Source organism: Oncorhynchus mykiss, chromosome 9 (genome assembly GCF_013265735.2).
Source record: "Oncorhynchus mykiss isolate Arlee chromosome 9, USDA_OmykA_1.1, whole genome shotgun sequence".
Classification (NCBI taxonomy): domain Eukaryota; kingdom Metazoa; phylum Chordata; class Actinopteri; order Salmoniformes; family Salmonidae; genus Oncorhynchus; species Oncorhynchus mykiss.
Window position 1 is genome coordinate 44,838,937 of NC_048573.1, and position 24,094 is coordinate 44,863,030.

The 24,094-nt window shown below is 41.6% G+C and overlaps 1 protein-coding gene across 3 annotated transcripts in view; it reads left to right on the forward strand.

The window, feature by feature from the left end:
- Positions 1-18,978, forward strand: part of LOC110532179 (tyrosine-protein phosphatase non-receptor type 11) — a 57,905-nt gene extending 38,927 nt beyond the window's left edge. For 2 of the 3 annotated variants that reach the window (XM_021615849.2, XM_021615851.2), the window contains exons 5-16: positions 3,319-3,438; positions 3,692-3,805; positions 4,470-4,566; positions 4,656-4,735; positions 5,670-5,825; positions 7,641-7,772; positions 8,191-8,345; positions 9,937-10,004; positions 10,295-10,446; positions 10,765-10,868; positions 11,027-11,155; positions 15,596-18,978. In XM_021615849.2, coding sequence (XP_021471524.1) covers positions 3,319-3,438; positions 3,692-3,805; positions 4,470-4,566; positions 4,656-4,735; positions 5,670-5,825; positions 7,641-7,772; positions 8,191-8,345; positions 9,937-10,004; positions 10,295-10,446; positions 10,765-10,868; positions 11,027-11,117 — 1,269 coding nt within the window. In that variant the 3' untranslated portion in view covers positions 11,118-11,155; positions 15,596-18,978. The remainder of the gene's footprint in view (positions 1-3,318; positions 3,439-3,691; positions 3,806-4,469; positions 4,567-4,655; positions 4,736-5,669; positions 5,826-7,640; positions 7,773-8,190; positions 8,346-9,936; positions 10,005-10,294; positions 10,447-10,764; positions 10,869-11,026; positions 11,156-15,595) is intronic. The other variant, XM_021615850.2, reaches the window with a different exon arrangement.
- Positions 18,979-24,094: the final 5,116 nt, after the last annotated feature.

The window sequence follows — 24,094 nt, forward strand, 5'->3', positions numbered from 1 at the left end:
CTTCTCTCTGATGGTGGAGATGGTTTCCTCTCCGGTTATGAATCGGTACCGTTCCTGGACATATTTTTCAGGAATAGACTTCTTGATTTTTAACTCCATTCTGGACAATTTGGTGAGCTCTTCCAGATCCTGCAAAATCGATATGCCTTCCGGGACTGACTTAGCTGTAATCACCAGATCGTCCATGAACGCCGCTTGCCAGTATCGCACCCCGTCTCACAAGGAAGTTCATCGCGGCAGAAAAAGCAATGACTGAGTGCACCCGGTCACGATGCCCCTCTCATGCCTCTGCCATGTGGTGGTAAAGTCTCCGCTTGAAGAGTGAGATGGTTTCGGAATTGCTTGATGTTTGTGGACTTTTCTTCATTTGGAATGAAACACCCCTCAGCAACTAGCCAGCTTTCTGCCAGATAGTTTTTCCTCCATGCCCCTTTCAGCAGCCTCAGTCTCTCTGCCTGAGCCTCTTGCAGTATTTGTACACCTTGTATGGAATACCATTAGGCTCTGGCTTTGATCTTCCCCTGGCCTTTTTGAGAAAGTCATTCACCTCCACCAGCTGACTTCTGACATCTCACATCTGAGGTCACTGTGCACTCCACAAAGGTGCTCCTCCACCTCTTCCTTCATTGCTTTTAGCTCTCCTGATATTTTGTCCCCCAGGAGTTTTGATAGATACTGGAAGGGGTTCTTTGTAAAGTCTCTCCTCTCCTTCATCGGCCTCCTTCTGGCCCTGCGATGGTACTCAGCTCACCACAAAGTCTGAATGCACTCTCTCAGGTTGTCACGGATGTTCTTCAATGCTAGTTTCTCTTCCCCCCTTGGTTTTTGAAAAGCCTTCATAAGCCTGCGCAAGTCGCCTCTTAGTGTTATGTCATTCAGACTTCGGTTTTCTTTTGTCTTGATGTTTGCCTTGGATTTCCTCTCCTCCTTTCCAAAGCAGTCAGCCCCTATGATCCAGATGATAGTTGACATTGCTCAGATTTTCTTCCCTACATCTCCTGTGAGGGTTACCTCCAGCACTTGGTTTACATCTCAATTGAACATCTCCGATTCCTTCGTTGCTGATGCAGCAGTCGATTCCACAGGTAGCTTCCTGGTCTCTCCTGTGTTGGTGTTCAATACAGATTGCCTTGTCTCTCCTGTTGGTCGTCTGTCTCCCCTGATGCTTCAGTGATGTTGCATATGGAGATTCTGGGGACTGTGGTTTGGCTCCTACCCCGGAATCTCCCCCGTCTCAACAGTGGTCTGTCCTGTAGGTCGATCATCCTACCCCACTCTCGTCCGACCTTGGGGGTCTTATTATATATCTTTCCATAGTAATTGATAGTGGGTATCTCCTTGTAAAGGTCGTGCTTCAGCCTGCCAAGCCTCCACTCCCCGTCTCTGGTCTTTCCCAGATATCAGCAGTCTTTCCTAGCTGTCACCATACTTTCATGGTTGTGAACTAGTCTTTCCTAGTTGTCACTGTGTCTCCAGAAGGAAATATAAAAAAATACAATGAGAGTCATCGCTTCTGGCTCACCTGACAGGTACTCACTACCCTGCGCCTTCTGTGAGCCGGATGGCACTGCAATTGTTACTCCTATAATATACCATCTTTGCATAACACACCTTGGTAAGCAATTTGTAGAGCACATACTTTGATAGACTTAATTGTTTAGACTAAGAGCTAGAGCAGCCTTTCTCAATCTGTCGTGGGCCCAACCAGTATTCCATATATCCTAACACAAGCACACCTGATTCAAATTAACAGGGGCTTGATTAGTTGAAAACAGGACTAGCTAGCAGTAGGCTAACTCTTACAGGCTAGCTTTTATCATAGAAAGGCCTTTGGCTTAGGGTCTAGCAGGTTACCTGGCAGGGCTAGATGACCAGTAGGGCAGCTAGGAATATAGGGACTAGCAGGCTTGTAGGGCTAGCAAGCTAGCTGGCAGACTAGTAGGAACTAGCATGCTTGTAGCCCCTATCCTGCCAGCTAGATTGGCCTATCTAACAGAAGGCAAGAAACACATTTTCATGATTTCACCAATGACATTAAAATCAATCATAGCAGGTTTTTTGGGCTCATTCAGTAGTTTTTACCTGATTAAGCAGAATCCCATCAAAAAATATTGTTAAAAGTAACATTTCTACTTATAAATTGAAAATGATGCTGTTTTCTGCTTCCTGTTGTCATCGTTTTTTAAATTAAAAGCCTAGTGTCAAAACACAGGTTTTAAATGTCCAAACTCATAATCAATATGCTGAAATATGTCATACTATTTGGAACACCAAAACATAAACATTTGTGTCTAAACATACGTGTCACAGATGACTTGTAATTTTGCTTAATTAGTACCTTAGAAGTGCACACGCACCTTTACCAAGCGGCCTTGTTCTACTGTAATCAATAGCGAGCAAAATGAATCACTCAAATCAATATTGTATTGAGATCAATGGAAGTGGGAAAATAACTGCGGCGACATGTCCCTTTTAAACTCTTCTAAGAGATCAAACTCAAAGATATTGGGTATACTACATACACCAGTCGGTAGATGAAAACCTGTAGTAGCCATTTATCAACTTATCTCTGTAAGAATTTTTTTCCGGTAGATGGCTAATACGAAAAAGTTAACACTTTTCTTGACTGGATAATTTCAACGAATCACCACCTCACATCGGTTTCTAAATAGCGACAGAGGTTGGCTTTCATTTGAGTGATAGCTAACCATAAAATCTGTGAATTCATGTTAGGTCAGAGACATTTATAAGCAGCTGTGTTTTCTGTTCCACTACAAACTGGCACACTATGACAAAAACATATATACTAAACCAAAGAAATTGATATGTTTTAAGCAATTGATGTTGTGAGATCGTGATGACTACAAACTTTTACACTAACATCACCAATCTAAGGTAAACAGGATGTGAATTTCTTTTAATTATTTTGTGTTAACTTTAGTCTGTGTAATGTAGTAAGATGTTCAGTCAACCATAGACGACATTTGCGTAATATAAAATAATTACATTTGTCAAAATGATTCAATATTTAGATTTAGGATGATAGTTAATAAAGCACACTCATAGATTTTTCTAAAATTGCAACTAGTTCAACTATGGAGAGTTTTAAAAAGCTTCTTCTTTAGCCGGGCATTCCATTGTCTTAGGTCAGATAGCACGGCAATTCCGCCTGCACTGATTGAGGGACGAGTGTCACGAAGGAGTGATGCCATCTGACATAAGGCAATGCCAGGCACTGTAGACTAGAGCTTCCATATTGACTATGAAGCAGGCTGAATGTTCTCCATCCCTACTAACAGAGTTTCTGTGTGGCCCCAGCAGGATGGGAAGTATGACGTGGGCGGAGGAGAGAGGTTTGACACGCTAGCTGACCTGGTGGATCACTACAAGAAGAACCCCATGGTGGAGAAGAGCGGAATTGTTGTTCACCTCAAACAGGTGAGAGACTGGACCAGTGCGTTCAGACAGCAGTACATAAAACAGTGATGTCCTTGTAAAAGAAATGGAAGCCACGTTGTTTCTAGAACATCTACTCTGAAAATCGGGTGTGTTAAATATGGAATTATGTGTAAGTCCAAGTATGGTTAAGCTGCAAGTTCTATAACATATACTTGAATGTGAATGGTGGATCATATGATAATCCATGGAATTAATTTATGAATGTATTTCTCTTCCCTTTTTCCAACGAAAGCCCTTCAATGCCACCAGAATAAATGCAGCCAACATTGAGAACAGGGTAAAGGAGCTCAACAAAGTGGCGGACAACTCCGAGAAGCCCAAACAAGGGTTCTGGGAAGAGTTTGAGGTACAAGGGGGGTGATGTCAACACCACCACCAGTGTGTTTCAATGATTCTAGATCACATATATCATCTCATATTCCAAAACATGAAAGTCAAGTCCAGTATGTTCATGAGGCATTGTCTGAGGGACAACCCAAGGAACACTATTGTTAACTCTAAGACAGACACCACTGGTTCCTGTCATGGTCTGGTTCATGGCCCTGGTCAAAGGTAGGACACTAGAGAATATGGTGCCATTTAGGACACAGCCTGGGTCTAAGGGATTTGTCTCATTGTGACCTCTTGTGGTGAGAGATTTAACTTTCAGCCTCCTGTTTTCTAGCAGAGTTTTGATTTGATTTCATCTTCTCCATAGAGACCCCTACTGTATGTGTGGCCAAACACACAAAAAGCGGTCCTAAAACAAACTGAACTAGCTTAGTTCAGTTAAGCATAAATATAGTTAAGCATAAATTGGGTTGTCTGTGGCTCACGTCAGGCTCTTCACAAGGGGGAGTCAAACAATAGCTCCCTAAGGCTCTGGTCAAAAGTTGTGCACTTGATAGAAGGAATGCCATTTCAGATGCTGCCTCTGTATGATTTTATTGTATCTCTTATTTCTCTATAACCTTTACTTTTTTTCCCTAATCTCTTTTTGTTCTTCTCTTCTTTATCCTGTCTCCTTCCAGGTGCTACAGCAGCAGGAGTGTAAGCTCCTCTACCCCAGGAAAGAAGGACAGACCGCAGAGAACAAGAGTAAAAACAGATACAAGAACATCCTCCCTTGTGAGTGAAATACCGACCTGTACATCCTGTCTACAAAACTGTGCGTGTGCGAGACTAAAGGCCCTCGTCCCTGTGTATCTATGTTCCAGTCGACACTACGCGGGTGGAGATCAGGGAAGCAGATGCAGATGTGCCTGGCTCAGACTACATCAATGCCAACTACATCAGAGTGAGTTCTGGAGATGACTGATAGAATCAAGAATTTAGCGATGCACTTTATCTGACGAGGTCACAAAAACGATGCGCGCTCTTCAATGGAGAAGTCCATGTGAAGTCCATGTGTTGTGATTCTGGGTTGGTCAGATGGCTAGCAACGGTGACAGTAAGCTGCCATGTGGGGAATCATAGGTGGCTCATTTTATCTTGTTCTTGGTACCATGTCTTGTTTTGAGGTGTTTTGATTGATGTCACGTCAATGCTAATTTAGCTAAAATTCGCTAGCTAGCTAACCAACAACTGTAATGATGTATTTGAGAGACAACCAGGGCTATTTATGTTTTCAATAAACATTCGCAACGAAATATAGTTTACATGTTGTCGACAATGTAAGCCAACCCTGTCTGTTTTGCCCCATGCATCGGTTTTTTTGCTAAGCAACCCACGTGTCTATTGCTGAGTGGAATAATTTACATGGCACTTAGGGGCGAAACCTAACTTCCACTTCATCAATGCACGACTAAGTGAAAATGTGGCTTGAATTTAATTCGCCCCTTACAATTAAATATTAAAGCACCATAATAAACAACTGTTAGAAATGCAGAATGAGATGCCTATCATGTTCATCGATGACCATATTCTGATGTGAAACACGTAACTTGAAACTGATCTGCGCACTGGAAACTCTGGAAGTTTCTCACAATGTCTCTAGTAACGGATCCGTCCGTACATGTTGTCACAGACGGGCCCTAAAGATTTGTCCGGGTCCTATACTGTAGCCTATGTGCTGTCGCAGCCAACTCTTCCATGTTTGGCATGAAAATGAATTAACGCAGTGAGGAGTTGGCTAAAGCACTAACAGACTGAACCACCACTAGGCTATCAACGTTTTATATGTTCCTCACCAATGAAGACATGGGATGAATGAAATGTTTCTCTCCCCCCAGAGTATGCATGAAGAGGGCTGTCACGTGGAGGAGGGCAAGGTGTTCATCGCCACCCAGGGCTGCCTTCAGAACACTGTGGTGGACTTCTGGAAGATGGTCTACCAGGAGAACACGCACGTCATTGTCATGACCACCAAGGAGATGGAGAGAGGACGGGTGAGGTCATAGAAATAGAATTATGAACGGGTGATATCGGTCTCGTCTATGGAGTCACATATATCCCCCCCGTGGTGTGGATCCCAGTTTGCTCTTTTCAACCCAAAAATAACAAGTTCAGAGTACGAAATATAATTATTAGATCAGGCATTACAGTTCATACAAGGAAATCAGTCAATTGAAATAAATTCATTCACATGACTGGGAATACAGATATGCATCTGTTGGTCCTTGATACCTTAAAAAACGTTAGGGGTGTGGATCAGAAAACCAGTCAGTATCTGATGTGACCACCATTTGCAGCGTGACACATCTCCTTCACGTAGAGTTGATCAGGCTGTTGATTGTGGCCTGTGGAATGTTGTCCCACTTCTCCTCAATGGCTATGTGAAGTTGCTGGACATGAATGGCACGACAATGGGCCTTAAGATCTTGTCACAGTATCCCTGTGCACTGAAATTGACATTGATAAAATGCAATTGTGTTCGTTGTCTGTAGTTTATGCCTGTCCATACCATAACCCCACCACCACCATGGCACACTCAAAATGTTGACATCAGCAAACTGCTCACCCATACAACACTGTACATGCTTTCTACCATCTGCCCGGTAAGCTGAAACCGGGATTCATCTATGAAGAGCACTATTCCAGCATGCCAGTGGCCATTGAAAGTGAGAATTCGCCCACTGAAGTCTGTTACGACACCAAACTGCTGTCAGGTCAAGATCCTGATGAGGACGACAAATTCTTTGGTTGTGCAAATCCACAGTTTTATCAACTTTCCGGGTGGCTGGTCTCAGACGATCCCGCAGGTGAATAAGCCCGGATGTGGAGGTCCTGGGCTGGCGTGGTTACACGTGATCTGCGGTTGTGAGGCCGGTTGGACGTACTGCAAAATTCTCTACTATTATGTGGGAAGCAGCTTAAATGTTTATATTTTACATGCAATAATTTAAATTATTTTACTGAGTTACAGTTCATATAAGGAAATCAGCCAATTGAAATAAATAAATTAAACCCTAATCTATGGATTTCACATGACTGGGCAGGCCCACCTAGCCAATCCAAATAGAAGTATTTCTCTATGTAATAAATTTAAGTTTCATCAGTTTTTAGGTGACTGGTCTCAGACAATCAGGTGAAGGAGCCGGATGTGGAGGTCCTGGGCTGCCGTGGTTACACGTGGTCTGTGATTGTGAGGCCGGTTGGACGTACTGCCAAATTCTCCAAAATGACTTAGGAGGCGGCTTATGGCAAAGAAATGAACATGAAATTCTATGGCAACAGCTCTGGGGGACATTCCTACAGTCACCATGCCAATTGCACGCTCCCTCAAAACTTGAGACATCTGTGGCATTGTGTTGTGTGACAAAACGGCCCCTTTTAGAGTGGCCTTTTATTGTCCCCAGCACAAGGTGCACCTGTATAATGATCATGTTGTTTAATCAGCTTCTTGATATACCATAACTGTCAGGTGGATGGATTATATTGGTGAAGGAAAAATGCTCACTAGCAGGGATGTAAACAAATTTGTGCACAAAATGTGAGATGAATAAGCTTTTTTGTGTGCTTGAAGAATGTATGGGATATTTTATTTCAGTTCATGAAACATGGGTCCAACACTTTACGTTTATTTTTGTTCAGTATGTATATTTGTTGTATTTTTTATTCTAGGAGTGGAGGTGAGCGACGTGGGGTTTGGGGATGGGTCAGGGTTAACAGGATAGTATGACAGCTAAGGTGGTTGTTTAAGCTGCTTGAAAAGAAAAGTTGGGCCTTCTAGATTGTCTAATGTTCCACTTTGTCCTCGTCAGAACAAGTGTGTGCGCTACTGGCCTGACCTCAACGCCACTAAGGAGTTTGGGAAAGTGTGTGTGAAGAACGTTGAGGAGCGTCCGGCTCAGGACTACATCCTGAGGGAACTGGAGGTGACGCGTTTGGACCGGGTAAGACAGCCCCGTGTCGTGACCACAAAAATCAAAGGAGGATCTTTATAAAAGTGGTCTGTTTTAGTATGGCACATTCTTTCACAATAAGCCCACTTCTGCTGGGGGCTTGATTTAGGTATAACGTTTTGGTTGTATGAAATGTAATTCCTAATGAACCTGTATCACATGGGCCATTTCTGATTGACTTGTTAAAATTGGAGCCCACTTTACCTGATATTTACGTAGACATTTTAAGGTAGTATGTTGAATTTATTTTTACGTAACAATAACATAGCTAAATAATCATTTTTTTATGAATTGAAGTTAAAGCACCTGTTTTTATCATAGAGTGTCTAACCAAGACCTAGCAAATACCAGGTAAAACACATGCTGGAATAGGCCCGTAAACTGTAGCGCTAACTCTCCCGATCTGCAGAGGGAGCCGATGAGGTATATCTGGCACTACCAGTACCTGAGCTGGCCTGACCACGGTGTTCCCAACGAGCCTGGGGGCGTGCTCAGCTTCCTGGAGCAGGTCAACCGCACGCAGACCACCATTCGAGACACCGGGCCCATTGTGGTCCACTGCAGGTAAAACACACAGGGTGCACACATTGTGACAGACCGCATGTATCAGACACAACACCTCTCCAAGCCCTACTGACATAACATCAGTCATAACAAACGCCTAAATGCCTGCACCACGTTGACCGGGCCTGTTTGAGTTGACCATTCTTATTTGTTATGTTTGGCAAAACATGAAGCTAGAATTATAGATATAGTAGTCTAGGACAGTCTACAAACGTCCACGTGCGTCAGTTGGGTATGGCAGGGCAGTCACCATACCCTAGCTCAAGACCAAAAATGTAAAAGTATGTTACAAAAAAAGTACACTAAAATCATTCCAATCCCGTTGAAAATGCAACGTCTGTTTTAGCATATTGTTTGAGTGACTGGCTTTAGGACCATGCGGAGCATCGCTCAGAGAGCAGATGCCAACCTGCGCACCTTGTAAGCCTGAGTGCTGTTTTACGCACCGGTTACTTTCACATTGATGTCGGCATAGGCGGCGTGTGCAGTAGGCTAGGGGAAGATAAGCTTCCCTTAAAATAAATTGAATTACATTTGCAAAAAAAATGGCTATATAATGACTCGTGCCTATACAGAAATAAATGAAATCATTCAAAATACTACACCAGAGAGCGTGATTTGGCCACAGAGGATCTTCAGCTTCTTTTAAAAATGAGCTGTGGATTGTTTTAAGCACGCTCGTGGCGAATAGCCTACCAAATAGCCTCGTTTTTTTTAGTTGCAGCAGTCACTGAAAAGCAGTTAAATAGGCTTAGGCCTAGAGCATGGGAAGCGACTCCTAAGATTCTGTATTTTTGGAAAGGAGGAGATGGATTAGTTGCCGTACTTCTGAGAACATGAACGCTAGCATCTTTCATAGCGAGCTAGTGAGGGACAGAGAGAGAGAGAGGGTAGGGGCACAGTATAGGCAGGTTGACCACCAGGCAGACAAGAGTCAGAACTGTGCACGGGGCACATCTATCATCAATACAAAAAAGCTGTACCACCAAATGGAATATTGTATCTCGCAATTTCTTGGCTTGCAATGTCTCGCAACTTCAGTAAAGCAGGGCCAATCATCAATTAATAGGCTAGGATATTAAGATGTGCGAGATGCAACACTTTACTCTCACACAGTCACACCCACTATCTGCCCATGTGTAGGGCACCAAAACAGTGGATGTTTTCTTTCTGATGTTTACTTTCTGCATCTGCTTCTTATGGTTTTAGCTTTAAATTACACAACTTTCCCCAGGCCTTCATAGCCTATTGTCTAGTTAGGCTATAACACAGAAAATAATATGTTTTGTGTTGACTGCACTGTGATTTAAAATTTGTGGGCAAAAAAAACAGTTTTTTTGGATAGTGATTTGTCTTAATGTTAAGGATCCCAATTTTGTTGAAACATTTTAACGTTAAAATTATATATTTTATTTTCACAAGCACAAGCTGAATTGTCTTTCATATAGATTTGTTCATATTTACAAGTGTAACTTATTATTAGCGTAGCAGTCCTCAGGAGCACATGCCCAAAATTCTACTTGGAACTTTAGCAGAATCGCAGTATGTCCGTTATGAATATGACACCTTATTGTCTCCTTTGTCTCTCCAGTGCAGGAATCGGGAGAACAGGCACCATCATTGTCATTGATATTCTCATTGACATCATCAACAGACAAGGTAAGAGAATGTTGAACTTTCAAACATGAGGGTTCTGACATCAGTCCCATCCAAACGTTACCGACCAATCAAATCAGTCCTATCCAAACATTACCGCACCGACATCAGTCCTATCCAAACGTTTCAGCTCTGAAAACAGTCATATCCTAATGTTATAACTTAGATATCAGTCCTATCCAAATGTTACGGCTCTGAGATCCAGTCTTGGGAGGGATCTGCGTGTATTAGGTATTAGTGTAACCGTGCTAAATATGCTGCCTTTTGACCTTTTGTGCTTGTGTGTGTTTCAGGATTAGACTGTGACATCGACATCCCTAAGACCATCCAGAGGGTTCGTCAGCAGCGGTCAGGCATGGTGCAGACAGAGGCCCAGTATAAGTTCATCTACATGGCTGTCCAGCAGTACATTGACACGGCACAGAAGAGACTGGAGGAGGAGCAGGTAGTACTTATACTATAATATTGCCAATACAGTAGTAGTTTAATTTGAAAGGTACCAGTAACTACCACACACACCAACAGTATTATCGCAGTACATGTTTTCAAAAGTGACTGCCTTACAGTTGGAGCCCCAAGCATTTCATGATAGCTTCATTCAAAGGAACAATCAAGATAAACCCGAGATACAGGTATTACATTTCATGGTGTCAACCAGCTAAGCAAGTTGGCCAGGTGCGTGTTATCTTGCCTCAATGTTTCAATGATAATCTTATTTTTCAAGCTAAAAGAATATGGTTTATTGTGGCTGCTTTCATTGCAGAGGAATAAGACAAAGGAGAGGGAGTACTCCAATATCAAATACCCCCAGATGACCAACGCTCGGTCAAAACCCAACATGACCTGTGTGTCACGCTCCTCCTCTGTGTGAGTAGCCCTGCAAATACACACAGCTCATATAGTACACAGGCAAATAGTGTTTTGTTCTCTCTAAATACACACTACCGCTATCATTTCATCTCACCATGTTTTGTCTGTGTGTGCCTGCGTGTGTGCGTGCGTGTGTCCATTTTTGTGTGATGCAGAGTGACGAACGAAGACCCGTCCGCTGTGTATGAGAACCTGAACATCAAGAACCCAAGTACCTCTGGGAACAGCAGTAACACCAGGAAGTAAAAGTTCAGCCACAGACCTCTGCCTCTCTCAACCTCTCTGTGAGTGTTAAATTACTGTGGCTTGTTTAGTTATACATTATATAAGATATTATAAAGGATCATACCTGCTTATAACAAGTTACGAAGCATCATACCGGCATACCTAAGTAAAGTGTTATTGTTATTTTCTTAGCTAAATCATTGTTAACTTTTTGTTGAGGAACTGCTCCATATAATTGCTCTATTTGATTTACAGGGTTAGGGATTATTATAATGGATTCCATGTACACACAAAAAGAGGGTAATCCATTACATTACCAGCAAATATATTGTAATCAGATTACAGATACTGTTGAAAAACTAGATGATTACTTCTAGGATTACTTTTGAATTCACTTTTACTTTTAAAGGTGGTTTGCAGAAAAAAAAAACACCTTTCTGTTTTCTCAATTACATTCAAATCAGTTTATGTTTGTTCCGCCTGAGCGAATGCGTCAAATGCGTTTGATGGATCGCGGGGAAAAGAGCAGGAATAGACATTTATAGGCTACAGTCCAAGCTATGTCTTTCAATGGTGTGACTGCTGTCTGCATCCAAAGATTATCCAATTTGAATAAACGCTTGGAGGTAAGGATGACAGCGGTGGTGTAGCCTACAGGCGATACGGATATCACTTATTATTGATATCTACATAGAGCATTGATGTGAATCACACTGCTGCTCTCTCGTTTAGCTATTTGCGCCTTGCGGATTGTGGTTGTTGTGAATGGGTCTTCACAAATGTATTTCTGTATTTTAACCCAATAATTGTTGAATTTAAGAAGTTTAAGCTGCCTATAAATCCTTGTTTTTGAGACCAGTGGACAGCCAGTGAAAAATGTTCCTCCCAACACCTCCGTGGTATTGAGCTCCATACTAGTTTAATTCACAAAGACCACGAGTGGGGCTTTTATTGCTCAATGTAATTCATGCTGATAAATAAAATAATCCAAAGGCCTAATGGACACGTGCTTAAACTCCCGCACTTTTGATAGACTGCAAATTATCGAGATATCAAAGTGTCACCAATAGAGATTGTATTAAATCCTTAGATCCTGGGCGGCAGGTAGCCTAGCGTTTAGAGTGTTGGGCCAGTAACCGAAAGGTCGCTGGTTCGAATAACCAAGCCGACAAGGTGAAAAATCTGTTGACGTGCCTTTGAGCAAGGCACTTAACCCACATTTGCTCCAGGGGTGCCCTATTTCTACGACTGACCCTGTAAAACAACACATTTCACTGCAGCTATCTGGTGTATGTGACAATAAAAAATGTATTTAAAATAATGAAGTATTCTATGGTGTCACCAACTAAAACATAAGCCTATAGCAAATGCAGCATATGCCGTACCTTTTTCACATGCATATAGCACTTTTTGGTAGTGCTCAAAGCATGCCATTCCATGAGAGCAGCCTTTATTTTTCAACGCAAAGCAATCAGTCCTCCATGACAACAAAATCATAAACAACAGAGTAGGCTAATAAGTTATGCTCAGGTAAAACAATTTGGCTAATCTATATTTCCATATTTCCATATTTCGTATTCTTGAAGATTAAGGGGTATTAAATGAATTGGAATGACTGGAAATCTGACAGATGTTTTAACGTAAAAATCTAGCCTAATCGTATTATTATCTGTAGTAGAAAGAAATTGGTTAGAAAGAAGCCTAGATTTGAAGTTGTAAATTTACATACACCTTAGACAAATACATTTAAACTCAGTTTTTCATGATTCCTGACATTTTAATCCAAGTAAAAATTCCCTGTTTTAGGTCCGTTAGGATCACCACTTTATTTTAAGAAGGTGAAATGTCAGAATAATAGTAGAGAGAATTATTTATTTCAGCTTTTATTTATTTCATTACATTCCCAGTGGGTCAGAAGTTTATGTACTTTCAATTAGTATTTGGTAACATTGCCTTTAAATTGTTTAACTTGGGTCAAATGTTTCAGGTAGCCTTCCACAAGCTTCCCACAATAAGTTGGTTGAATTTTGGCCCATTCCTCCTGACAGAGCTGGTGTAACTCAGTCAGGTTTGTTGTCCTCCTTGCTCGCACACGCTTTTTCAGTTCTGCCCACAAATCTTCTATGGGATTGAGGTCAGGGCTTTGTGACGGCCACTCCAATACCTTGACTTTGTTGTCCTTAAGTCATTTTGCCACAACTTTGGAAGTATGCTTGGGGTCTTTGTCCATTTGTAAGACCCATTTGTGACCCAAGCTTTAACTTCCTGACTGAATCTTGAGATGTTGCTTCAATCTATCCACATAAATGTTCTTCCTCATGATGCCATCTATTTTGTGAAGTTCAGCAGTCCCTCCTGCAGCAAAGCACCCCCACAACATGATGCTGCCACACCCGTGCTTCACGGTTGGGATGGTGTTCTTTGGCTTGCAAGCCTCCCCATTTTTTCTCCATGGTCATTATGGCTAAACAGTTCTATTTTTGTTTCATCAGACCAGAGGACATTTCTCCAAAAAGTTTGATGTTTGTCCCCATGTGCAGTTGCAAACTGTAGTCTGGCTTTTTTTATGGCGGTTTTGGAGCAGTGGCTTTTTCCTTGCTGAGCAGCCTTTCAGGTTATGTCGATATAGGACTCGTTTTACTGTGGATATAGATACTTTTGTACATGTTTCCTCCAGCATCTTCACAAGGTCCTTTGCTGTTGTTCTGGGATAGATTTGCACTTTTCGCACCAAAGTACGTTCATCTCTAGGAGACGGAACGCGTCTCCTTCCTGAGCAGTATGACGGCTGCATGGTCCCATGGTGTTAATACTTGCGTACTATTGTTTGTCCAGATGAACGTGGTACCTTCAGGCATTTGGAATTTGCTCCCAAGGATGAAACAGACTGAAACAGACTTGGCTGATTTATTTTGATTTTCCCATGATGTCAAGCAAAGTGGCACTGAGTTTGTAGGTAAGCCTTGAAATACATCCACAGGTACACCTACAATTGCCTCAAAAATGTCAATTAGCCAGAAGCTTCTAATGCTATGACATAATTTTCTGGAATTTTCCAAGGTGTTTAAAGGCACAGTCAACTTAGTGTATGTAAACTTCTGAACCACTGGAATTGTGATACAGTGAAATAATCTGTCTGTAAACAATTGTTGGAATAATGACTTGTGTCATGCACAAAGTAAATGTCCTAACCAACTTGTCAAAACTATAGGTCATTAACAAGAAATTTGTGGAGTGGTTGAAAAACTAGTTTTAATGACTCCAACCTAAGTGTATTTACCCATAACTAAAACGCAACATCCATTTATGGCCAGCTATGTAAACTCTAACATTGATTTATCCTACAATAATGTCATTCAATTGGTAATATTCCTACAAACTTCTTCTAATACCTCTTTAGGGGAACACCATTTTAAAAGTAACTGAAAGTAATCAGATTATATTAGAGTTTGGGTAATCCAAACGTTATATTACTGATTCTGAATTTGGCCAGGTAACTAGTAACTAACTGATTACATTTAGAAAGTAACCAACATTAAACAGTTTAATTAGTAATAGGAAAAATAATCATTATTGGCAAAGAAGATTTAAGAAGGCGTTTTATTGTCTGTTTTGACAAATGTTCTTTGTGTCATATAACGGTTTGCATAACAAACTACAACGTACAGAAGATGTGGAGGTCAGGAGGATATACAAGTTTAATAGGGTGGTTAAACTTAACATTTCAATCAGATTTAGCACTCTTCAACTGAGTACAATGATTACAGTAGAGCCGATATCTGAAAAAACAATGCAGGTGGGATGAGGGAAATGTTGTGTACGAGAATATACAGCAGTGTTATGCACTGCTAAAATGTGCATGAACTTGTTCAGTGCATTATCAAAGAATGCATGTGTGTGATTTGGTTATAACTGTCTTAATTGTTAGGTCCTCATTGGCTGTGGGCCTGGGATATATCCTCTGCTACCCTGTGAGCGGGCGCAGATGGAGAGATGTTAGCAAGCAGTTATGTCTTCTCATCTGTCAAGTGTTAATAAACCATCATATTTGAGATGCACTTCTGCATACTGTTGGGTTCCTTTCAAGAGTTTCTAAAGATCCCGCTCCCTAAAAAGGGAACACCAAGGCAGGGTAAAACTGTGTCATTGTGTATATATATACAGGCTCCTTGGGTACTCGGGGGGGAATAAATAATCAAATCTCAACAGAATTCGACCCAGTAAACCTTCGAAAATACAGAACTCAGTGTCTACAGACAAGCAGTTGTTATTGTTTGTTCTAGCAACACAGGACAGAAATGTCAGTTTTTTTCCAAAGAATTGGTTCCAGACATATTCCAGATGAGGGAAGACGTCACAAACACATTTTGCTGTTGACCATCATAGTGATTCTAGTATTTATTAGGATGTCATGCGGACAACTGTGTTTGTTGTGTGCGTTTCTATGCAGAGTGGTACTGTGTATGTCTAAAGTGGTGTGCTGTTTGTGTGTGCTTCAGTTTCAACAGAGGTGCCGCTTCGCCAGCGCACCATGGGGGACCTGTGGAGCTCTGGCCCCTGACCCCCTGGCAGTGGAACCCCCCCTCCCGCTGCCCTGCTGGCTGTCTGGAGCCTCCCTCTCCAAGGATAGAGGGGTACAGCACAGTGCTCTTGTCCTTCTCTCTCTCTTTCTCTTTCTCTCTCTCTTTCTCTCTCTCTCTTTCTCTTTCTCTCTCTCTTTCTCTCTCTTTCTTTCTCTCAATGACTTCAAGTCTCTACAACCTCTCCTGTCTACGGACAAAGTGCCTCGTCTACAGACATGTCTGTAACCCCCGTATTTGGTCCCACAGTTGTTCCGTCTCATCCCCCAACCCAACAAATATCCTTTGCTTATTTCTGTCGACTCTCGAACTAAATCGACGCGAGAAACAAACAATGGTGTACTCAATGTTCAAGTGATGTTTTGCTCCATCGTGTTCAACCATGAATGGGGTGGACGGGACAAGAATGGGTAAAGCTATGCCGTTTCTCTTTGCGCTGTTGGAATCCCAATCTATTCTCTCTCTCTCTCTCTCTCTCAATTCAAAGTGCTCACTCTCTCTGCTGGCTATCATCTACTTGAACCAAAGACTCTAGCGATGTTCTGTTTTTGCTAGCAGCAGTCATTACTGCAGCGTTGAGTAATGGCGGGGAAACATTGAAGTGATCTGCTACCACTGAGGCACTGGCACGGACAAGCAAAGTCCTTACACGACCCTTTCCCATGAAAGGCAAGAGGAAAGTCAGGATATTCCTAATGGGCCTTTGTCAGTGGGGAGCTGATTTGTTTATCTTATTGGTTCCACCGATGGTCTTTTGTGCCATGCTCATCTACTGTAGTGCTTCCACCATCACAGCTACTGAGAGCCTATTGAATCAAGGATAATGAGCTCCTCTCCGGACTCCATTTTGTTTCTTGTCCTGTGGTTGCTGGAAGGGGGGAGCTTGAAGCTCAAGGAGGGGGAGCTTGAAGCACCAATTTACTTGTGCAATTTTTCTATTTATTTAGTTTTAATCTGTGTCCTTTCAATTCAGTCTTGTTTCTTTTATTGTTATTATTGGTGTGATTTTGTAATGTACAGGACATGGTTTTTAATGTTAGATCCAATTCCATTATTATCAGGCGACAAAAAGCACAATTCTCTGAATTTGCAGTTGCTTTGCAGATCCTGTTTTATGTGTGTGAAATTTGAGGTCAACGTCAAACGATAAAATCGGTCAGATCTGCAGTCTGTCTCTCTCTGTGTAGGTTATAACTCCCGTTGGATTCTGCGACGGTTTTCCTCCTAATCGAATGGCATAATAAACAGGGTTAAACCTTTGCCAAGTGAGAGATAGACAAGGGTAGCAGAAAATGGGATAGGGGAGAAGAAATGTTAGGATGCCAGCCAGGCTGCCATCACTGAAGTCTTTATGAATATTACTGGGCCAGATGGCCTACAGCCCAAGATTAAAGAGTGGATTTGTCTCCAAAAAGTAATTTACAAGATGGTTATAATCCAGGCTTGACTTTGTTTGGGAGAGTAAAAACCGACATCAGTGATGATGTCATAGGAAGGGTGACACCACACAGCAAAGAGCCTTCAGTTATATATATATATATTGGGCAGTGGCTTCTTTCTTAACTATTCTTAGCATTTTGCATAAAAATCTAATGTCAAAGGTGTTCACACTGGATTTAGCCAGTGGCTCAATGATGTCATCCTTTTGAGCGACCCTGCTGGTTGGCTAGATAGAGGCTGTGCAGTGTCATCTGCTGGTTGTGCAGAGCTGTTCTTGTACATAGTGTTCAGGCCTTTCAACTAGGGCTTGACTACGTCATCCCTTGCTCATCCTAACACCAGTGCAGTAACTTTCCGCAATACTGAAAGTCTGATGTTTCAGTATTTCCCTTCAAATAATGTTTCAGTAAGTTCAGTAAGTGTTATAGGACACATATTTCGCTGCAGTTTAGTTGTTGATATAATACTCATGCTATAAGTGGTATGCTATAAATGGTATGCTATCCTGAAGTGAACATTGAAAATCTTTGTCAAATGAACCTTCTCCATTGTTCAACTGTCGGCCGAACTTTCAATCTTGTCCAATGAATGAAAATGGAAATGTTTAGTTTCTATTTTCTTAGGCCTAGATTCGATCAGATCAATCGTTAACCGGTGATAGCCGACACTCGCATAGCTGATGTTTTGGCGGTGTCGGCAAGTGGAACTGCATTGGAGCTGTCAAATCGGTGAAGAGCTGCTCTTGTGATCATTGTCACAAAGCCACCCCTGTCCCACTCGCGTTAGTTCAGAAGGAGAAAGTTTAGCCTACATAGAAATAATGACGCTCAAATTGAAAATCATTAAACAAAATAATGAGGATTTCTATCAGCCTAATCGAGGTGTAGATTACGTCTCACATTCCAGTCTTCGAACTCTTAATGTGACTCCGTGCAGCCAATGGCAATGTCCGCTTTATGTATAATGATAGGAGAACACTTATGCATTTGACAGCTCTAACGCTGTTCCACCTACAGCACTGCCAAAATTACTACTGTGTGGATGTCGGCTAAATCGGATGTGATTGATTAGAGTCCTTTAATTATGTTGCACTGTTGTTGATGATTTTTTTATTGTATTTCACTTTGCCTCTAAGGGTCAACTTTGTATGATGTGGTGAAACATTGAGGGGTGAATCCTACTTAGCTTAAAGATGAATTTTCATTGAGTTATGCATTGATGTCAGTGGGAGACGATGTGAAAATTTGACTGAAGTGGAAATTAGTGTTCGCTCTTAACACTTCAATACTTGAAATTCTATTCAAAATGGCTAAATCCTGTAGCTGCAGACTTGTGATCTGTGACTGTCAGGATGCCCATTGGCTGTTTTAAAAGAGTACAGTATGTTGACAGTCTGCTAGAATTATGACATCAGTGTTGTAAATTTAATTTTCATTTACTGAGGTGTTTCGAATTTTACATTTCCTGTTGGTGCATTTTATATTGTGTAAGGTTATTTGTTTGATTATTGTTATTATTTTAGTTTCTATTTGGTGTTATTACACCGTTGATAATAACATAATGATAATGAATTGTCAGTTAAGCAGGTGTTCTTGAAAGTATACAGAAATTATATGAGTTATCTTATTTCTGCTCCTTAATTTACTTGAATATGATGTTGACATAGTTGGTTGCGATATGCCTGATTTGAGTAGTGGTATACTGACTGTTCCTGTATTCAGGTGAAGACTGTTTTTCCCTCTTGCACTGGCTCAGCCTTAACGCCTTCTGTCCAGGCTTATAGCGCTGATGCAATGAGAATGTCAGAAATGACAACAAAATGATTCAAAATGTAATAGTTTAATAAAAATCTATGAATGAAATATGTCAAGTGCCTTCTTGTATGCTGATGTATGCTGTATGCTTGATGTCCGTGGACAGATGGCACAACCTTCTCTATATATGCAGGGAAATGTGGACTGATAGGTTATTTATTAGGTTTATTAGGTGTTGAACAGCTTCTATTACCAGGCCACCAGACTGCCACCAGACTGTTGAACAGCTTCTATTACCATCAGACTGTTGAACAGCTTCTAATACCAGACCATCAGTGTTGAACAGTCTGGTGGCCTGGTAATAGAAGCTGTTCAACAGTCTGGTCTGGTAATAGAAGCTGTTCAACAGTCTGATGGTAATGGAAGCTGTTCAACAGTCTGACGGTCTGGTAATAGAAGCTGTTCAACAGTCTGACGGTCTGGTAATAGAAGCTGTTCAACAGTCTGATGGTCTGGTAATAGAAGCTGTTCAACAGTCTGATGGTAATAGAAGCTGTTCAACAGTCTGATGGTAATGGAAGCTGTTCAACAGTCTGATGGTAATGGAAGCTGTTCAACAGTCTGATGGTCTGGTGATAGAAGCTGTTCAACAGTCTGGTGGTAATGGAAGCTGTTCAACAGTCTGGTGGTAATGGAAGCTGTTCAACAGTCTGATGGTCTGGTGATAGAAGCTGTTCAACAGTCTGACGGTCTGGTAATAGAAGCTGTTCAACAGTCTGATGGTCTGGTGATAGAAGCTGTTCAACAGTCTGATGGTCTGGTGATAGAAGCTGTTCAACAGTCTGGTGGTAATGGAAGCTGTTCAACAGTCTGACGGTCTGGTAATAGAAGCTGTTCAACAGTCTGATGGTCTGGTGATATAAGCTGTTCAACAGTCTGATGGTCTGGTGATAGAAGCTGTTCAACAGTCTGGTGGTAATGGAAGCTGTTCAACAGTCTGATGGTCTGGTGATAGAAGCTGTTCAACAGTCTGACGGTCTGGTAATAGAAGCTGTTCAACAGTCTGATGGTCTGGTGATAGAAGCTGTTCAACAGTCTGATGGTCTGGTGGTGATAGAAGCAGTTCAACAGTCTGATGGTCTGGTGGTAATGGAAGCTGTTCAACAGTCTGATGGTCTGGTGGTAATAGAAGCTGTTCAACAGTCTGATGGTCTGGTGATAGAAGCTGTTCAACAGTCTGATGGTAATGGAAGCTGTTCAACAGTTAACAGTCTGGTAATAGAAGCTGTTCAACAGTCTGATGGTCTGGTGGTAATAGAAGCTGTTCAGCAGTCTGGTCTGGTGATAGAAGCTGTTCAACAGTCTGGTGGCCTGGTGATAGAAGCTGTTCAACAGTCTGGTGGCCTGGTAATATAAGCTGTTCAACAGTCTGGTGGCCTGGTAATATAAGCTGTTCAACAGTCTGATGGTAATAGAAGCTGTTCAACAGTCTGATGGTCTGGTGATAGAAGCTGTTCAACAGTCTGGTGGCCTGGTAATATAAGCTGTTCAACAGTCTGATGGTAATAGAAGCTGTTCAACAGTCTGATGGTCTGGTGATAGAAGCTGTTCAACAGTCTGGTGGCCTGGTGATAGAAGCTGTTCAACAGTCTGGTGGCCTGGTGATAGAAGCTGTTCAACAGTCTGGTGGTAATAGAAGCTGTTCAACAGTCTGGTGGCCTGGTAATAGAAGCTGTTCAACAGTCTGATGGTCTGGTGATGGAAGCTGTTCAACAGTCTGGTGGCCTGGTGATAGAAGGTCTGGTGATAGAAGCTGTTCAACAGTCTGGTGGCCTGGTAATAGAAGCTGTTCAACAGTCTGGTGGCCTGGTAATAGAAGCTGTTCAACAGTCTGGTGGTAATAGAAGCTGTTCAACAGTCTGATGGCCTGGTAATAGAAGCTGTTCAACAGTCTGGTGGTAATAGAAGCTGTTCAACAGTCTGGTGGCCTGGTAATAGAAGCTGTTCAACAGTCTGGTGGTAATAGAAGCTGTTCAACAGTCTGGTGGCCTGGTAATAGAAGCTGTTCAACAGTCTGATGGTGTTACGTTCCCCAGTTTGTGTTGTAGTTTGTGTATTTGCATGTGTTTATTTCAGGAAATGGCTTCCTGAAATCCCTCAAGCAGCTGATTGGTCGACTCCATGGCTAATTGGAGAACTGACCCCGCCCCCTCGTCAAGACACAGCTGTCTCCAATTACCCATTCCTTCAGAAGCTATATAAAAGCCAGTGTTCTGTTCAGGAGTGAGGTTGATTTTGCCGGGAGTTCATTGCTGGGAAGTCATTGCAGAGAGATTGAATGTGAGGGAGGTCATTGCTGAGAGAGGAGGCTGATGGCTGTGGATAATTTACTATGTTAGTTGTTGGTAGCAGTTGGTATGTTCTGTGAGTTTGTTGCTCAGGTAGAGCTTATTTGATGTCCTTTGTTTCTTAGTTTGTTTGTGAAATTGTTTAATATTCTGTTTCATTTGTTCCCAGGGGGGAAGGGGAAGGCACCTAGGGAGTGCTTAGGCAAGAGGCCCGCGGGCATACATATACCCGTAGTATATTCATTGTCTAGGCACAATAGGTAAGACCTGGGCAGACCACCCCCTGTATTTTGGTTAGGGCACCAGGTGGTGCTAAATTAGGTAAGTAGTGGGTAGGCAGGTAAGATAGGAGAGGGGGGGGGGCTTTGAGATGTACTTTCTTTGCTTTGGTTCCGTCCAGCCCCTTTTCCCCATATTACAGTGTAAAGGAATAAAGTCCTTGTAAATGGTACCACATTTTGCCTGTTGTCATCCTTACTCACGCCTACAGTCCGTCCATACCTCTTTCGCTTCACGGAGAGTTTAGTTGTAGCAGGGTGTTGCGTTCTTTCTTCATAGAGGCGTGCGTAACAGATGGTCTGGTATTAGAAGCTGTTCAACAGTCTGATGGTCTGGTAATAGAAGCTGTTTTTCACTCTCTGGGTCCCGGCTCTGATGTACCTGTTCTGACTCCTTTTTTAAAGAATTTTATGTTATCACCGATGACTTGATAGCTTCTATTACCAGACCATCAGACTGAACAGCCATCACTAGCAGTCTATACCAGGTGATGTGCGCACACACACAATCTATCACAGACACACACACTCAAACACATACACAGCCAACGCTGCTGTCCCATGTTATAGAGACATTAAACCACCAGACACTTCCTGTTTTACACTGTATTTAAATATTATTTTCTCAACATATTTCTACTACTGCGTTTTAGTTACGCTGTTTATACTGTACACACTACATATTTATGTATATACTGGATTATTGATATAGGTCACTCTAATATATCTACTGCTGTACATATCGTTCTTAGTGTATCTGGTGTAAGTTCATCCGGTGTATATAATGTATAGATTGCATTTGAACTACTGTTACAGGGCCATTTGGGATGTCAACTGGATTCTGACATTTCTGGAATATATTTTTTGTACTTGTTTGGCATTTTACTGCATTGTTAGGAGCTAGTAAAATAAGCATTTTGCTGCACCCACTAGGACATAAACTAAACTGTATGTGACCAATATACTTTGATCAAAAGAGCACTAGTTCAACTTAATAAATAACACGTTACCATCGCAAGGTTAAATAAAATGAGGATAGTAAGTGCCTATTAAGTGCCGAATAATGTAACAGTGTTGAAACACAGTTGACGATTTCATCTTAAATCAGCCATAAATCCCCTTCTTTAACAATTTAATTTTATTGTTAAAACATTTCGAACCTGTCTATCTACAGGTAACATGGTTGGTGCGTGATGCTCAGCCTGCTCAGTTTTCCACCATAAAACACCAGAAAATGGCCCAAAAAAGTAGAACCAACTCACCTGCTTTTACACTAGGATTTGACTAGATGTTTAATGCTTCTTTTGAAAAACTATTTCATAAGGAATCGTTTCACCACATTAAAACGAGAGTTCAGTTCACTTATCAGGGTCGACCTTACGGACAGGTCTTGTTTAACCTTCAAATGTTTCACTGGTCGCATGAAATACTGTCAATAATTATTCTCCAGAAATGACTTTGTCAAAGCAACAAAATAACTAAAGATTTACATTGATGCAGGAAACTTAGGAATTTGGGGGTTAAGTGGATTAAAATCTTCCTAGAAGTCAGAAGGTGCACAACGGGACATGTCAAAATGCAGAATTTTTACAATTTAGCAAGTCTTTATTAATAGTAAAATAATCAATACTGGTGCTACTTAAAATATCAAAGGCACTCGTTTCGTGGAACGACCCAACACTTGTGACCTTGCATCACAAAGACTCTACAAAATAGAGTCTATACAATCACCATTTCAACCAATGGATTTTGAGAAGGAAACAAAGAGGACGCAAGGAATCAAGGAAATGCATTTGAGATTCTCCCCCAGACCTCACCTTTGGTCTCCTGTACACACCTATCCAGTAATTTCACACCAATACAGGAAATTCCACTCCTTACTGTTATGACCACTCCTTAATCTACGAGGAAGGGTTCACAATTTCATTGAAGCAGTTTACAACATCTTGTTGTTAGTAATAATCGTTGTGTATTTGGAAAATCCTTACAGGTTACTGGTGTGTGCCCAGATAAGATCCTAACAGCAAGTGGGGAATGGTAGTCCAGTAATCATTAGTTCCTACCACGGCCAACAACCCATGTCTACTGTACTTCATTTTGTTCAAAGACTATCATAAACAAAGCTACAGTGTCACGCCCTGGCCTTAGTTATCTTTGTTTTCTTTATTATTTTGGTTAGGTCAGGGTGTGACATGGGTGATTTATTGTGTTCGTCTTGTCTAGGGGATTATTAGATTAATGGGGTTGTGTTCAGTTTAGTTGTCTAGGTAAGTCTATGGTTCCCTAGAGTGGTTCTCAATCAGAGGCAGGTGTTTATCATTGTCTCTGATTGGGAGCCATATTTAGGCAACCATATTCTTTGGGTATTTTGTGGGTTATTGTTTCCTGTCTTTGTGTTTTATGCACCAGTTAGGACTGTTTCGGTTTTCACGTTTATTGTTTTGTAGTTGTGTTCATGTTTGAGTTTTCCTATTAAAACCATGGACACCTACCACACCGCATATTGGTCCTCCGATCCTTCTCGCCTCTTCTTCAGACGAAGAGGAGGAAAACCGTGACATACAGAATATTTTTCAGAACTAAAACCTTGACCATGCC